Source organism: Mandrillus leucophaeus, unplaced genomic scaffold (assembly GCF_000951045.1).
Source record: "Mandrillus leucophaeus isolate KB7577 unplaced genomic scaffold, Mleu.le_1.0 Scaffold1075, whole genome shotgun sequence".
NCBI lineage: Eukaryota > Metazoa > Chordata > Mammalia > Primates > Cercopithecidae > Mandrillus > Mandrillus leucophaeus.
Genome location: NW_012098932.1, coordinates 711,586 through 727,478, shown reverse-complemented (window position 1 = coordinate 727,478; position 15,893 = coordinate 711,586). Strand labels below are relative to the sequence as shown.

Below are 15,893 nucleotides of genomic sequence, written 5' to 3'. Positions count from 1 at the left end.
GGGCTGGAAGGATGAGTAGCGCTGGTTTGGGAGTGGAGGTTTGAGAGCAGCCCAGGCAGAGGCTCATCAGGGTGCATGGGAAACATCCTCATTTCTCCCAAAAAATATTCCTCCTACCCACCATCTCTCATAGGCCCACGGGCTCTGGATCCTCTGACACCATCTGAGGCCAGAGCCTAGCAAGTGTTCAAGCACCCATGCACTATTATTAAAGGGAACTCAGACCCGCTATGATGGAAAAGGAGCCCAAAGCACTCCTGGAATCAGTCTCTACCTGGCTAAAGGACCCCCGGCCTCCCTTTTGCCAGTCTGATTCTTCTGCTGGTCCAGGAAGCCACCATGACCTGACCTACCATGCCAGGCCATCCCCCACCCAATCTCAGTCCATCTCTGCAGAGCATCCCCTCCCTCCCCCACCATCTGACTGAGCAACCTACCTCCCCTTCCTTCAGTATAGACAGCACTTACAATGCTGTGAGACAGTCACTCGTCTGCACAGCTTCCTCCACCAACAGGAGCTCCTTGAGGCGAGGCTCAGTGTCTTCTGTGTCCCTGGAGCCAAGCGCACGGCTCAGCCCAGGTCACATGTCCAGTGAATGGCTGGCGTCTGAGTCTCCTGCACCTGTGGTCAGACTTTCCCCATGCCTGCCCTGGGCAGAGGCTCCTCTCCTCCAGGCCTTATTCAGTGTGATCCTGTACTTGAAGTGCCTTCTCATTTCATCACTGTCTTAAACATCAAAGTCCAGCCGTGGCCTCACCTCCTTTAAGAGCTGTGTGAACACCTTGATGCAGATGGCTTCTCATACATGCCTCATACAGGCTTGTAAGAGAGATAGTCCTGTGCCCATTTCACAGATGGGAAGCCGATCCAAAGACATTCAAGGACAAGTTTGAGGTCACACTGCTAAGTGGCAGAGCCAGGACTCAAACCCAGGTCATCTGACTCCAGGGCCTGTGCTCCCTACATCTCATTGGTTACTCAAGGCTCATCCTTGGATGAGAACCTGCAAGGGTTTTATGATCCTTTTCCCAGACACAGCTGAGGAATGAGCAGGAAGAGCTGCATTTGATAGGATGATTACTGACACTAAAAGTTAACGTTCAACTCTAGACAGTGGCTTTTCCTGGACAGTTGGTTCCTGCTCTCACCACTGAAGCCAGTGCTGAAACCTCTCTGGGCTGGGCATTTACAGCTTTCTGTGTTACAGGTTACTAACTGCATCTCGAAAGGCTGGTTTTCCTCTTGGGAGGGGCTGACTTCACCGTTTAGGAGAATTGCAAGGCTACCAGGGCCCTGCCCATTGGGAAACGCCTCTCTATGACTCTATAAATGCCCAAGGTGGCCCCAAGGAGGACTTCTGCAGCACAGCTCCCTTCCCAGGACGTGAGAGTCTGCCTTCTCACCATGAGGCTTCTAATCCTTTCCAGCCTGCTCTGCATCCTGCTTCTCTGCTTCTCCGTCTTCTCCACAGAAGGTAGGGCAGCCCCCAGGGTGCAGGTCCCTGAGCAGGATTTCAGCATCTGGGAAGACTCTGATCAGGAATTGTTGGAAGGCAGGCCTTGGCAGGCAGTCCTGAGCCCTGGAAAGACGGGTTCTTGCTCCTGAACCTATAGGTTTGGGGTTCAGAACTGCCCGCAGGTGGCATGGGGGCTCCATTCACAGCCCCTGTACCCCCAAATACATACCCAGCCTAAGTAAAGTGGTGTATTCACCATGCAAACACATATACAAAACCTCTCAGCTAGATTATTGTGCTTAAGTCCTACCTATCTAGAATTTCTGGAGCCACTCTCTTGTACTTGTACTTGTATCATGCTTGGAGCAGAGTAAATCAGTGTTGGGCAAATGAATACATTAATTAGTAGACCATCTAAGTCTGAACATCCCAAAACCTCATGCACAGAAAATATCCATGAGCAGCTGGAATGAAGGTGTGTGTGGTGGAGAGGTGGGGTATGTTTACGCATGTTTAGAAGAAGGGGACACCATCTTTTTACCTCTATAAATATGAATATTTAGCTCTGTTGCCTTTCTTTCTTTCTTTCTTTCTTTCTTTCTTTCTTTCTTTCTTTCTTTCTTTCTTTCTTTCTTTCTTTCTTTCTTTCTTTCTTTCTTTTTAGAGATGGAGTCTTGCTCTGTTGCCCAGGCTGGGGTGCAGTGGCGCTATCTCGGCTCACTGCAAGTTCTGCCTCCTGGGTTCATGCCATTCTCCTGCCTCAGCCTCCCAAGCCTGACTAATTTTTGTACTTTTAGTAGAGACGGGGTTTCACCATGTTGGCCAGGCTGGTCTTGAACTCCTGACCCCATGATCCATCCACCTCCGCCTCCCAAAGTGCTGGGATTACACGTGTGAGCCACCTCGCCTGGCTGCCTTTCTTGATTCAGATAGCTGAGTGTTTCAATCCATTTTTCTCTTGTCTAACCCTCTAGAGACTGCCTACACTTGTTTTTTGTTTTAGTGGTTATGGTTATTTAAACTTTTTGGTGGGGGGAGCTGGAGCTATAGAAATATATAAGGAGAAGAAAAACACTCATAATTCCATGATTCAAGAGTAGCCATGTTCAACATTTTGTTTATTTCCTTGCATGTAGAATTTTAAAAAGTTAATTGATGTACCTCTGTATGTTCAAGGTTATATCTTTTTTATTTATCACTATATATATTGTTATAATCACCCAAAATACTTAGGATTGAAGATATTCTGGAAGCATTTACAACACAGTGTCAGCAGCAGCCATCTCTGAGTAGTGGGATTATAACAAGTGTTTGTTTTACAAAGTTTCTGCAACAAAAATGTGCCACATATATAATAAGGAAAACAATGATTAGAATTCCTCATAAACACAGCCCATGACATGCAATTTATCAGACCTCTATTTTTGGACATGTTGGAGGTTGCCAGTGATACCCTAGTGACAATTAAATGAGGATAGATATCTTCCCCCATAAAGTTTCCTATCCGTTTAGAACTATCTGTGGCAGATTGTTGAAGTAGCATTAATCAACTGATATTTTCAGGTATAACTTGCTATCAAGTGAATGTACTATGATGAATTTGCATGCTTAGACATTTAGATAGTTCACAATTGTGTGCTTTTCTTTTTTTGAAACAAGACCTTGCTCTGTTGTCCAGGTTGGAGTGCAGTGGCATGACCACGGCTCAATGCAGCCTTGACTTCCAGGGCTCAAGCGATCCTCCCACCTCAGCTTTTCCAGTAACTGGGAAAACAGGTGTGCACCACAATGCCCTGCTAATTTTTAAAATTTTTTGTAGAGACAAGGTCTCTCTATGTTGCCCAGGCTGCTCCTGAACTTCTGGACTCAAGCCATCCTCCCACCTTGGCCTCCCAGAGTGCTAGGATTACAGGCATGAGCCACCACACTCAGCCTACTTTGCACATTTGAATTATGTGGTAAAAGGTATATGTGTACATAAAATATGTCCTTTATTCAGGCTTATTTTCTTCTTTCTTTCTTTCTTTTTTTTTTTTTTTGAGATGAAGTTTTTGCTCTTGTTGCCCAGGCTGGAGTTTAATGGCATGATCTTGACTCACCACAACCTCTGCCTCCCAGGTTCAAGCGATTCTCCTGCCTCAGCCTCCCGAGTAGCTGGGATTACAGGAGTGCACCATCATGCCAGGCTAATTTTGTATTTTTAGTAGAGATGGGGTTTCTTGTTGGTCAGGCTGGTCTCGAACACCCGACTTCAAGTGATCCGCCCACCTCAGCCTCCCAAAGTGCTGGGATTACAGGAATGAGCCACCACACCCGGCTCAGGCGTATTTTCTTAGACTAGATTGCCAAGGGGAGAATTATTATGTCAAAGAAACTACTTATTGGACAGAAACCTGAGAAGGATGTGTTTTGGGGCCATTGTGTCTCTCAACACTGTTATTTCTGAAAAGTAAACCACAACAAGGCCCACCCTTTCCCTGGGACCTCTCATAGCCTGGCTCATCCTGAGTTTCTCCAGATAAATATTCCTGAGCCCTGTGCCTCGGAAGGGGAAGCTCACTCACTCACAGACAAGCCTGCTAAGGACAGTCTCTCTTCCTTTGTGTCCACCTTCAGGGAAGAGGCGTCCTGCCAAGCCCTGGCCGGGCAGGAGAGCCAGGGTCTGCTGCCACAGAGTCCCTAGCCCCAACTTGACAAACCCGAAAGGTAAGTACCCGCACGTCGTCCAGACTGTAGGGGAGAAGTTCTGCAGTGGCCATGGGACCAGCCACACGTGCTGATCAGCCCCCACCCATGGCTAGCATCAGGCTCTGGCTGGGAGGACATCTTTGTTTTGTTGATTAATCTGATAACTCCCCCCAAAAAGTCAACAAATTAATCATTTAAAACTGAATACATTCTACCATGGAAAGAAAGCAGGGTGCAATTAGAAAACGTTGTGTGGAAACACCCTTACTTTAGGTGGGAGGTGTCTGAGGAGGTGACATTTATGAGACCTGAACAAAGGCCAGGAGCCTGGCTGAGGACTGTGGAGGTGGGGGATGCAGGCAGAGGAGGCTCAAGGGTGAAGGGCAAGAGGCGGGTATGGAAGACAGAGGGCAACAGAGCTTGTGAGGTGCTCCCAGAAGCTAAGGACCAAGGCTGTCTGTGGACCCTGTGGACCTGAGGCTCAGACCAGCATGCAGGTCACCAGCAGGGCAGTGGGCGTGAGGGTCCAGAGAGCCACAGCTTGGCAGGAGGTAAGGCAGTCCCAGAGATGCCAGCAGGCAGCATCCAGGCTGCATGACCAGGGCGAGGCCCAGAAGAGCAAGGCTGTCCTCTCTCTGAGCCTGGGAGCACTGGGAGGCCTGTGGAGGACAGGCCCAAGCCCAGGAGGGCTGCGGGCACCCAGTTCCCTGCACAGGGGCTCCAGGCCAGGGCAGGCATTCATTGGCGTTGCCCAACCTAGGTGGAAGAGCCAGGCTGCTGGAGCGTGTGTGAGACAGGCAGATCTCCAAGGGGAGGCTGTGGAGCCTGAGTCAGACAGCCTGACACCAACCTGGGGCTCCTGCCTGGACTCTGCAGCCCCAGTGCCCTCTCTCAGGAGGCTGAGGAGGTCCCAGCTCCACTTGCTTCTCTGGGACCATGGCCCATGGGGTCCATGACCAGCGCCGGAGCCTCCATGCCTTTCCCAGCTACCAAGGGGATGCTCAGCTGTGAGGCAGGGGAAGGACAGAGGGAAGAAGCAAGACAGGAGCAGCCACAGACCTTCTTCCGGAGATGTTGACATCCTCTTCTTCCAAACTGGAATCACACCCAGCTGGCCAGGGTAAAAATAACCAGCTTTCACACACCTCTTGCTGAACCGGTGCGAGGTGCTAGCCCAGGAAGGATGCAGGGTGAACGCAGGCTGTGGCTCTGCTCCCCCAGGCCCCTGGTTCTGTGAAAGAAGGTGAAAACCTTCCAGAGAGAGGTGAAGGCGAGCCCCAAGAGCTCACACACCCTACCCCTCCTCTTCCCCTCTCTTGCACCGACTGCTCAGAGGCAGGAAATTGAGGGAGTGTGTGAGCTCCCACCATGCACACACACACAACAAACCCAAACACACAAACACAAACACTACACACATAAGTAGATACACACCACACAACCACACACACACACACAAATACATGTGCACACAGACTCACACCATTCACTACAGACGCACAGACACATACACACTACACAACTACACACAGACACACAGCATATACACACAATACACAGTATAGTGATAGACACATACACACAGCACAAACACACACCACACAACTACACACACAGACACATACTACATGCACTCTACACACACACACCAGTCACTATACATACAGACACACGGACACATACACACTACACAACTACACACACAGACACACACTATACACACAAACACACTACATGCATATACACACTGCACAATCATACACACATAGACACATGCACACAGCACACGCACGTATACCACACAGACACATACACAAATACGTCTACACACAAACACAAACACATACCACACAACTATACACACAAACACACATAAATACACACAAATACGTAACACTACACAACTATACACACAGACACACACACAAATACATTCACACACAGACACACACCACACTACACACACAGACACTACACACAGACACACAAGCACACACACACGCTACACAACTACACACACTACGCTCCTGTGCTACACACAGCACACACACACTACACACACAGATGGACAGATACACACCCAAGCACACACAGTGCACAAGAGACGTGGCCAGGTTAACTCCTGTGCAAGTACATGTGCATCCGTTTTGTTTTGTTACTTCGGGAGAATAAATCTAGGTGTGTGGCTCCTGTGCTGAGACTGGATTTCTTTTTGTGTGTATGTTTTTAAAATTCCATTGTAGAAATGTATGAACAACTTAGAACAAGAAGATCAAAACAAACATATGTATGGGGTCCTTGTCATGTGATCTCATTGAAATCCTTGAGACCACCGTGGGGAGGTCTTGTCACCATTGTATAGATTGGGAAACCGAGACTGAGAAAGAAACTGAGGCAGAGCCAGAAACCAAGATCTTTCCACTACAACAAACTTCTTCCCTGTAGACAGAAAGTTTCCTGCAGCCTGTGTATGAAGACATGCGTGCGCAGGCCAGACCGCTGACTTCCCGGAAGGAAACAGCCCTTCTGGGCTGGGATCTCAGCTTCACCGCCCCGCTGGCTGTGTGCCCTGGAGCAAGTCACTCAGCACTGCTAGGCCTCAGTCTCCCTCTCTGTGAAGAGGGAGTGATAATAGAATCTCCTTCACTGGACCATGATGAGCAGTCAGTGGGGTCATGGACTTGGCATCAAGCCTGCCACACAGTGCCCTGTAAACATGTCCTGCTGTTGCTATGGAGACAGACCCAGCCCTGCCAGGGCTGCTGGCATAGGAGATGAGCAATTTCAACACTGACAACCAAAGCCTGCACGTTCTTGTCCAGGCTTGGTGGTTGCACCTTCTGTCTTATGGACTGATGCTGGGGTTCAACAAGGAGGGAGAAGATGAGTCGGTGTTCGCAGGGTGTTGTGTAAGCAACAGCAGGATTGCTGAGTGTGCCAGGCTCCCGAAATCTGGCCTCGTGTGCTCCAGTTCACTGATGTATGACAAAGCCCATACGTCTGTCTGTAGAAACACAAATTAACTCAGGGCTGCCTAGAGGATGTTCCTGAGCCAACAGCAGCAGCTAGGACACATACATTTGCTAAATACTGACTACGCCTCATTCTGTGGTGTCTTTCTTGAACACTGCTTTATATCTCAGCACCGTGGTAGGTCCATGGGGATGACAATATGTGGAAGGCCCAGGACTCTGGGTCAATGTGACAAAACCATCTTTGAAAATCAACATGCTAAATGGCTGATTTGCTGAATGAAGGGGTGGCCTGCCCCTCCACACCTGTGGGCGTTTCTCGTTAGGTGGAACGAGAGACTTGAGAAAAGAAATGAGACACAGAGACAAAGTATAAAGAAAGAAAAAGTGGGCCCAGGGGACCGGCACTCAGCATACAGAGGACCCACGCCGGCACCAGTCTCTGAGTTCCCTTAGTATTTATTGATAATTATCTTTACCATCTTAAAGAAAAGGAACTGGCAGGATAATAGGATCATTATAGGGAGAAAGTCAGCAGTAAGACATATGAATAAAGTTCTCTGTGACATGAATAAGATTACGGAAAAGTGCTGTGCCTTGATATGCATATGTAAACATCTCCATAAACCTTTTTAGTGCATAAAGAGCAGCATTGCGCTAGCAAGTCCCGCCTTTCGCCCTAAGGCGGTTTTCTCCTTTCTCAATAAACAGAGCATACAATCGGGTTTTATACCAAGATGTTCCATTGCCCAGGGACGGGCAGGAGACAGATGCTTTTCTCTATCTCAACTGCCAACAACTGCCAAGAGGCCTTCTTTCCTCTTGTACTAGTCCTCCTCAGCACAGACCCTTCATGGGTGTCAGGCTGGGGGACGATCAGGTCTTTCCCTTCCCACGAGGCCGTATTTCAGACTATCACATGGGGAGAAACCTTGGACAATACCTAGCTTTCCTAGGCAGAGGTCCCTGCGACCTTTGGCAGTGTGCGTGTCCCTGGGTACTTGAGATTAAGAGAATGGTGATGACTTTTAACCAGCAAGCTGCCTTCAGGCACTTGTTTAACAAGGCACATCCTGCACAGCCCAAAATCCGTTAAACCTTGAGTCACCACAGCACATGTCTCTTGCAAGGACAAGGTTGGGGGTAGGGTCACAGATTAACAGCATCTCAAATGCAGAACAAAATGGAGTCTCTTATGTCTACTTCTTTCTATATAGACACAGTAACAGTCTGATCTTTCCTTTCCCCACAGCTGAATTTATTACATTTACCAATTTACTTTAAAAAGACTTTTAAAAAAGTATTTAGAAAATTTATAGCAATCTGTAGAGCGGCTAGTCTTTTTGTTGTTGTTTTTTAAGAAACAGGATCTTGCTCAGTCACGCAGGCTGGAGTGCAGTGGCACAATCATAGCTCACTGCAGCCTCAAATTCCTGGGCTCCAGTGATCCTCCCTCTTCAGCCTCCCCAGTAGCTGGGACTACAGATGCATGCCATCTCACTCAGCTAACTTTTCTATTTTTGTAGAGACAGGGTCTTACTATGCTGCCCAGGCTAGTCTCGAACTCCTGGCTTCAAGCAACCCTCCTGCCTTGGCCTCCCAAAGTGTTTGAAGTACTGGGATTACAGGTGTGAGCCACTGCATCTGGCCCGGTTTTTTTTAAAGGAAGTTTCAATGTGCTGACTCTGTTGGCTCTTTACGGGCATCAAGCACTAGCCCCAAGCCCAGGGGCTGCTTAGGCTTAAGCTGGGGTCAGAATGATGGCTGTGAAGGCCCCACCAGCCAGGAAGTGCTATGGTCCTGAAGCCTCAGTGAGGCCACCTTCCTTCTATGCATCCTGGGCCCACTGTGAGGAAGCTATTTGGGAAGACTGGGAGGTCCCGAGGGAAGCCTGGAGCCTGAGAGGCTGCCTAGGTCCTGAGAGCTCCATGCCACCTCCCTGTTTTTGAAACCCAGCAAAATGGCTGAGCCCATAGTGGGAGACTCAGGCTGGAAGGAGCACAGAGAGGTTCCTCCCTCACCATAGGGTTGTCTCCGCCTTCAGGAAGGGGCTCGGACTGCATGGACAAATGTTACCCATTGAGGACATGAGGTTTTCAGCAACAACGATACCAGGATGGACATGAGTGCCCAGAAAATAGACCCTTGAAAGGAGGAGGTGAAGAGGACTGGCAGCCCATCCTGCCCAGTGGCTCAATCAGAGGGGCCTCAGACCCGTGGTCTTGCTCCTTGTGATTATATCTGTTAGCCATAGCTGCAGAACAACCCACTCCCAATTTTAGTGACCCAAGGCAGTATTTATTATTTTCCATGAGTCTACAAGTCAGCTGGGTATTTCTTCTAGTCTTGGCTGGACTCATTCTTCTAAGATTTGGATAGGCAGCTCTACTGATCTTGGCTGGGTCTCTCATATTTTTGGTGTCTGTGAGTGTAGAATGGTCTTGGTTGGAACAGCTAGCCTCTCCTCCATGTGGTCCTCCACGCTCCCTGCAGGCGAGCCCAGAATGTTCACATGGTGTCTGCAGAGTTCCACTTATATAAATGGAAACACATAAGGCCTCTTGAGATATGCGCTCTGAACTTCCCGCCTTCATCTCTACCACTTTCACTCTGGCCAAAGCAAGTTTCAAGGCCAGTCCAGATTTTAGGAGCAGGTAAATAGACTCCATATCATGATGGGAGAAACTGCAAAGGAGAGGTGGAGAATTGCAACCATATTTGCAACCAGTCAACCACAAAATTTATTGTAAGAGCCAGAGAAGATAGTCTTGGGATCTGAGGCAAGGAAAGGAGGTGGAGGAGGATCAGGGGTCAGGAAATCATGTGTCTCCACCAGAAACGCTGGTGGAAAATGCTCATGAAATGATATTAATGGAAAAGAGTAAGTTATGCTATATATTACTAAGATTATCACACTGGGAAGATCAAAGCATTTACCAATAGAAAAAAAAAAACAGAAAAACACACCAATATTATCACTTATTTGTGGTTAAGACATGAGTGGATGGATGAATTATAATTAAATGTATTTCTTTGTATAGCTAGTGCTTATATAGCAATTACTAGGTGTGGCACTTACATCCGCTAACTCATTTGATCCTTACAATAATCCTAAAAGTTAGACACTATTACTCTTGTCACTTCTACAAATGAGGGACCAAAGCACAGAAAGGCTAAGTAACCTGTTGCAGGTCCCACAGCCAGTAAGTAAGTGATAGATCCAGGCTTTGAATTCAAATAATCTGGCTCTCTTCAGATTTCATGATCTTAATTACCACACCACATTGCATATAGTAATAATTTGAAAACAGAAGGAGAAAAAAGTAATCTCATGGTCATAACTTAGTAACCCTTCTCATTCATTTGTGTGTCCTTTGCTTTCCGTACAAACATGTTTACCTGGTTTTATTTTTTATTAATTATATCTCATTTTTTCATTTTTCAATTTAAGTCTGAAGCGTTTTTCTTCTTGTTGCTACGCAGTGGTCGCGTTCTGTCCCCATAAACATTTCCATCATCATGAATTATCATTAATTTTTTATTTTATTATCTATTTATTTATTGAGACAAGGTTTCACTTTGTCACCCAGGCTGGAGTGCAGTGGCTTAATCATGGCTCACCACAGCCTCGACCTCCCAGGCTCAGGTGATCCTTCCACCTCAGCCTCCTGAGTAGCTAGGACCACAGGTGTGCACCTATGCCCGGCAAATTTTTGTATTTTTGGTAGAGATGGTGTTTCATCATGTTGTGCAGGCTGTTCTTGAACCCCAGGGCTTAAGTGATCCGCCAGTCTCAGCCTCCTGAAGTGCTAGGATTACCAGTGTGAGCCACTGCGCCTGGTCAAATTATCATTACTAATGAACAAGTTCTCTGTTATAGGATATTCAGATTGTTTCCAAGCATTTTTTTTTTTCTGCAATTAAAAACAAAACTATGGGCCAGGCATGGTGGCTCATGCCTGTAATCCCAGTACTTTGGGAGGCTGAAGCAGGAGGACAACTTGAGGCCAGGAGTTCGTGACTAGGCTAGGCAACATAACGAGACTCCTATCTCTCTTAATAAAAAAAAAAAAAACCTATAAAGAATAGTTTAATGCATGCAGCTTTTTCTTTCTTGTGGATGATTTTTCCCATAAATAGGACTGGTTTGTCAAAAGATGCAAATGTAGTTTTGGGACACATTGCCTGGCATGTGCCATCTGGAAGGAGACAGCCAGGGGGCCCAAGGGCACACATCCATGTGCAGACCCTCCTACCAGAGTCATTAAACACAGGCCTCCAGACCCGAGGCTCTTAGGTGGGCTCCACTTAGGATCAGCCACCTTCTCTTCATCTTCTACCAATCAATTAGATTCCCTTTGATGGGACTGAAATAACCTGGGCTGGTCATGTTTGCCATGAAAAGCCACTCCTAGGCCTCTAAGGAAAAGGATAAGATCTAATTCTTGCTTTGATTTTTTTTTTTAATGTGTTTGAAAATGCATCTTAATTGTGTTTTCCTCTCTCTCCCCCCAACCTGGCTCTGACCTTGCCACCTTCCTGTCCTTGTCCCTCTTGTCTACTCATTGCTCCTCCCAGGACATCATGTGAGACTCTGCAAACCATGCAAGCTTGAGCCAGAGCCCCGCCCTTGGGTGGTGCCTGGGGCACTCCCACAGGTGTAGCACTCCCAAAGCAAGACTCCAGACAGCGGAGACCCTCACACCTGGCACCTGAGGTACCCAGCAGCCTCCTGTCTCCCCTTTCAGCCTTCACAACAGTGAGCTACAATGTTGGAGGGCTTCATCTTGGGCTGCAAGGACCCTGGGAAAGTTCAAGAACTCCATGTCCTTGTCTCAATTGTGCCATCAACTTTCAGAGCTATCATGAGCCAACCTCAGCCACAGGGCCTCAGTCGCCACCATGCGGGTCTGTCCAGTGCAAACAGCCGAGCATTCCACCATGACTGGTCACAGCTACACATCCAGAGACCATCAATCCTGCTAGGGTGCAGGGTAGCAAGCACCCAAGGGTGACTGACTAAGACTGCAGAGTCTCCTCCATCTTCGGGTCCATTCAGCTTCCTGGCATTTAACCACCAGCATCCCCCCCCAAGAAATCCCTTTGGACCCCCCAAGAAATCCCTTCCTAGCCTCCCAACATGAGTCTGCTGGAAAGAACACTCAAACAAACAAGTAATAAATAAATAAATCAACTCAATGCAGACACATCCTTGTTTGACAAGGTCAGTGATAGAGCCTGAGGCACAACTTTCTGCTAGAACAAACCTGTCCCTAAAGCCTTCCCTGCAGGCCACTCTTGGCCACAACACAATGTAACTATGTGAGGAGCAGCGACAGAGTCCCTGGGTCCGGCACATCAGGGCTCGAAGCCCTGCCCTGCTAAGGGTGTTTTGTGTGAGCTGAGCATGTTGGGTCTTTTCTAGAAAACTGAGATTACAGGACCTACTTAGAGGGCAAATAGCCAGGTGTGAAGTGCCCACAAAGGGCCTGGCACACCGAGGGACTTGGTTCAGGGAAATCCTTGCCTCTCCTTCCCCATCCTGGGGGAGGGTGTTTATGCCCACGGTGAACACAGCCCTGCAGGGCTGAGGCTCAGAGAGCACAGATGGCTCAGGTCTGAGCAGCTTATCTCTCAACAAAGCTCCCTTCTAATCCGATTCTCACAGCAAGGTTGGAAGCCCCATCGCTGCACCCTCCACAGCCGCATAGGAGAACACCAGGCCCCCTCTGGGCTGATGGGCAGAGGTTCCCTGGCCCAGGGCTCTGGGGACAGTGGTACCCAGGGCAAGTCAGAGTCTGTCTTGTCACAGGCCAGACTTTTCACATCCCTTCCGTATGTTCCACTCTCAGGCTCACTCATTCACTCACTGGTTCCCAGGCTCTGCAGTGCTGTGTTCACCACGGGCATAAACACCCCTTCAGGTGGAGCAGGGGAGGCGGGGACTTCCCTGAACCCAGCCCCTCTGTGCTCCAGGCCCTTTGCTGCACTTCACACCTGCCTACTTGCCCTCTGAGCAGGTCCTCTAATCTTCATGTTCATCTATCCCGGGGTAGTAATTGTCAGGCCCTGAGCTGGGTTCTGAGGCTCGGAGATGAACAAATATGGTCCCTGATGTCTGAGAGGCAATCATTGTTCCACAAAGTTGTGGGCACCCAGGTAAGAACAGAGGGCTGGGACTGTAGGAGAAGGAGTGGAAGATGAGAGGGAATGCAAAGACTGCTCAAACTTAGCAGAGGCCAGCCAGAGAAGGGGCGCAGGGTGTGTGCGTGTGTGTGTGTGTGTGTGTGTGTGGTGTGCAGAGGGGTGTGGAGGACGTGGGAGGTGTAGGGGGGTTTGTGTGGTGTATGTGGTGAATGGTGTGTGTGTATGGTGTGCAATGTGTGTGCGTGATGTGTATGTGAGGGTATAGGATGTGTATATGTGATGTGTGTGTGATGTGTGCTGTGTGTGTGACAGTATGGACTTTGTGGTGTGTGTGCAATATGTATGTCTCTAGCGTGTGTGTAGTTTATACAGTGTGTGTGATGTGTGTTGTGGATGTGTGGTAGATGGTGGATGTGTGGTTTGCAGTATGTATGGTATGTGTGCATGTGGCATGTGTGATGTGTGGTGTGTGGTGTATGTGTGTAATGTGTTGTGTATTGTGTTGTGTGTGGTGTGTGTGATATGTGGTGCATGGTTGTATGTGTGGTGTGTGTTTGTGATGTGTATGATGTGTGGTGTGTGTGATGCATTTGTATGGTGTGTGGTTTGTGTGTGGGTTATTTGTGTGTGTGTGGACGGTGTGTGGTGTTTGTGTGATGCGTGTGTGGGTTGGGGCATGTGGTTTGTGTGTGTGTGTGGTGTATGTGTGCTGTATGGTGGATGTGTGGTTTGTGGATATTGTTTGTGGTATGTATGGTGTGTGTGTGGCATGTGTGATGTGTGGTGTGTGTGGTGTATGTGTGTAATGTGTGTGGTGTGTTGTGTGCGTTGTGTGTGATGCAGTGTGTGAATGTGGTGTGTGGTTGTGTGTGTGATGCATTTGTGTGGTGTGTTTGTGTCTGTGGTGTCTGTGTGATTGTGTGTGTGTGTGTGTTGGAGTGTGTGGTGAGGGGTGTGTGTGTGTGGTGTGTGTGTATGTGTGTGTTGGGGTGAAGTAAGGATGTAGCAAGGGCCAGGCAGGAAGCATGAGTGTTGAAGAAGTCAGCAACTGGACAGCAGCATCAGGCAAAAGGGAAGCAGAGGGTTCAGCCGGGACCTAGGGAAGGGCCTGATAAGTTCTCAATGTTTGGGGTTTATCTTGAGAGCAATGAAAAACCAGAGATTCAGTAAGCAGGAGAGAATGCCATGAGAGAGGGCCATTAAGAGACAGAAGGAAGGGAGTTGAGGCAGGAGTGGCAAGTATGGCACCAAGGGCCAAGGTTGGGGTGTTCAGAACAGCAGTGGAGAGGCTTTGGAGACGTGTTAGCTGCGGGGCTAACACGTCCACACTGGGAACTCCGTGCTGTGTCAGACCCTCACCAGGAACTCCTTTGGCAAGGTGGATCACCTAGCAGCAATGCAAGAGCTGGCCATTTCTGTGTCCTTCTCTCCCTTCTCTCTTCTCCACCCCAAGCCCAAAAAGTAAAGAAAAAACCCACAGACAAAAAAATTAAACATGTGTGCTAGAGAGTCAACCAAAAGGAAGACTCAAAGGCCGTGTGCCCCACTGATGAGCTGACCTCCTTCTGGGAACCATGGAGAGGAAGGGGAGCAAGAGTTCTAGAAGCCTCAGCCTCTGTGAGGGGTGCAGGTGAGGAAGACCAGATATTTAATACACACGAATAAAAGGAAGACACAGCCTGGCCTGTGGGAAAGAAGGAGCACCTTCTCTGAGGGCCAGGATTGCAGGGTCACGGCTGTGAGCCACTCACAGTGAAATTGTGCTGCAAAGAGGCTGGCCTTGGGCCGTATGAGCTGTATGAGCAGCGACTCCAAGACCCCAAGAGGCCCTCAAGGGACACCAGCCCCTCAAAACAGCCTAGGTCAAAGGTGAGAACATAAAAGGAGCAGAGGACCCTGCACCTGCTCCACCCCAGCCTGTCCTATCTGTCCTTCTGAGGAGGGACGGAAAGCCTGTGATGGGTTCCCAGGCCAACAGAGATGCTCATGCAGAGCTAGAGGGCCGTGGCTCCTTGGGAGCAGATGCTGCTTCCCTCAGAAATGCCAAAAACTTTCCTTCCCACTCTCACTGACCACCTTCAAAACTTGCAACATGCAGCCAGGCGCGGTGGCTCACGCCTGTAATCCCAGCACTTTGGGAGGCCGAGGTGGGCAGATCATGAGGTCAGGAGATAAAGACCATCCTGGCTAACACGGTGAAACCCTGTCTCTACTAAAAATACAAAAAATTAGCCGGGCGTGGTGGCGGGTGCCTGTAGTCCCAGCTACTCAGCGGGAGGCTGAGGCAAGAGAATGGCAGGAACCCGGGAGGCGGAGCTTGCAGTGAGCTGAGATCACACCACTGCACTCCCTTCTGGGCGACAAAGCAAGACCCCGGCTCAAAAAAAAAAAAAAACTTGCAACATACACTTTTAAACTTTCTCAGCAACTGCTTGAACCCGGGAGGCGGAGGTTGCAGTGAGCTGAGATCACACTGTTGCACTCCAGCCTGGGCAACAGAGCAAGACTCCTTCTCAAAATAAATAAATAAGTAACTTTCTCAGCAGTGGAAGAATTTCGCTCTCAAAGGGCGGTTGAGACTAAAGGTAAACTCTTGTGAATAACATTTTTTCCAGCTTGGAGAGAAAAC

The 15,893-nt window shown here is 48.7% G+C and overlaps 1 protein-coding gene across 1 annotated transcript; it reads left to right on the top strand.

The window, feature by feature from the left end:
• Positions 1–1,357: 1,357 nt before the first annotated feature.
• On the top strand, positions 1,358–12,322 carry LOC105543782 (chromosome unknown open reading frame, human C10orf99). The gene is made up of 3 exons (XM_011985867.1): positions 1,358–1,475; positions 4,074–4,163; positions 11,696–12,322. Exons 1-3 carry the CDS (start codon positions 1,406–1,408, stop codon positions 11,779–11,781), a joined length of 246 nt encoding a protein of 81 aa, XP_011841257.1. The 5' UTR covers positions 1,358–1,405; the 3' UTR covers positions 11,782–12,322.
• Positions 12,323–15,893: the final 3,571 nt, after the last annotated feature.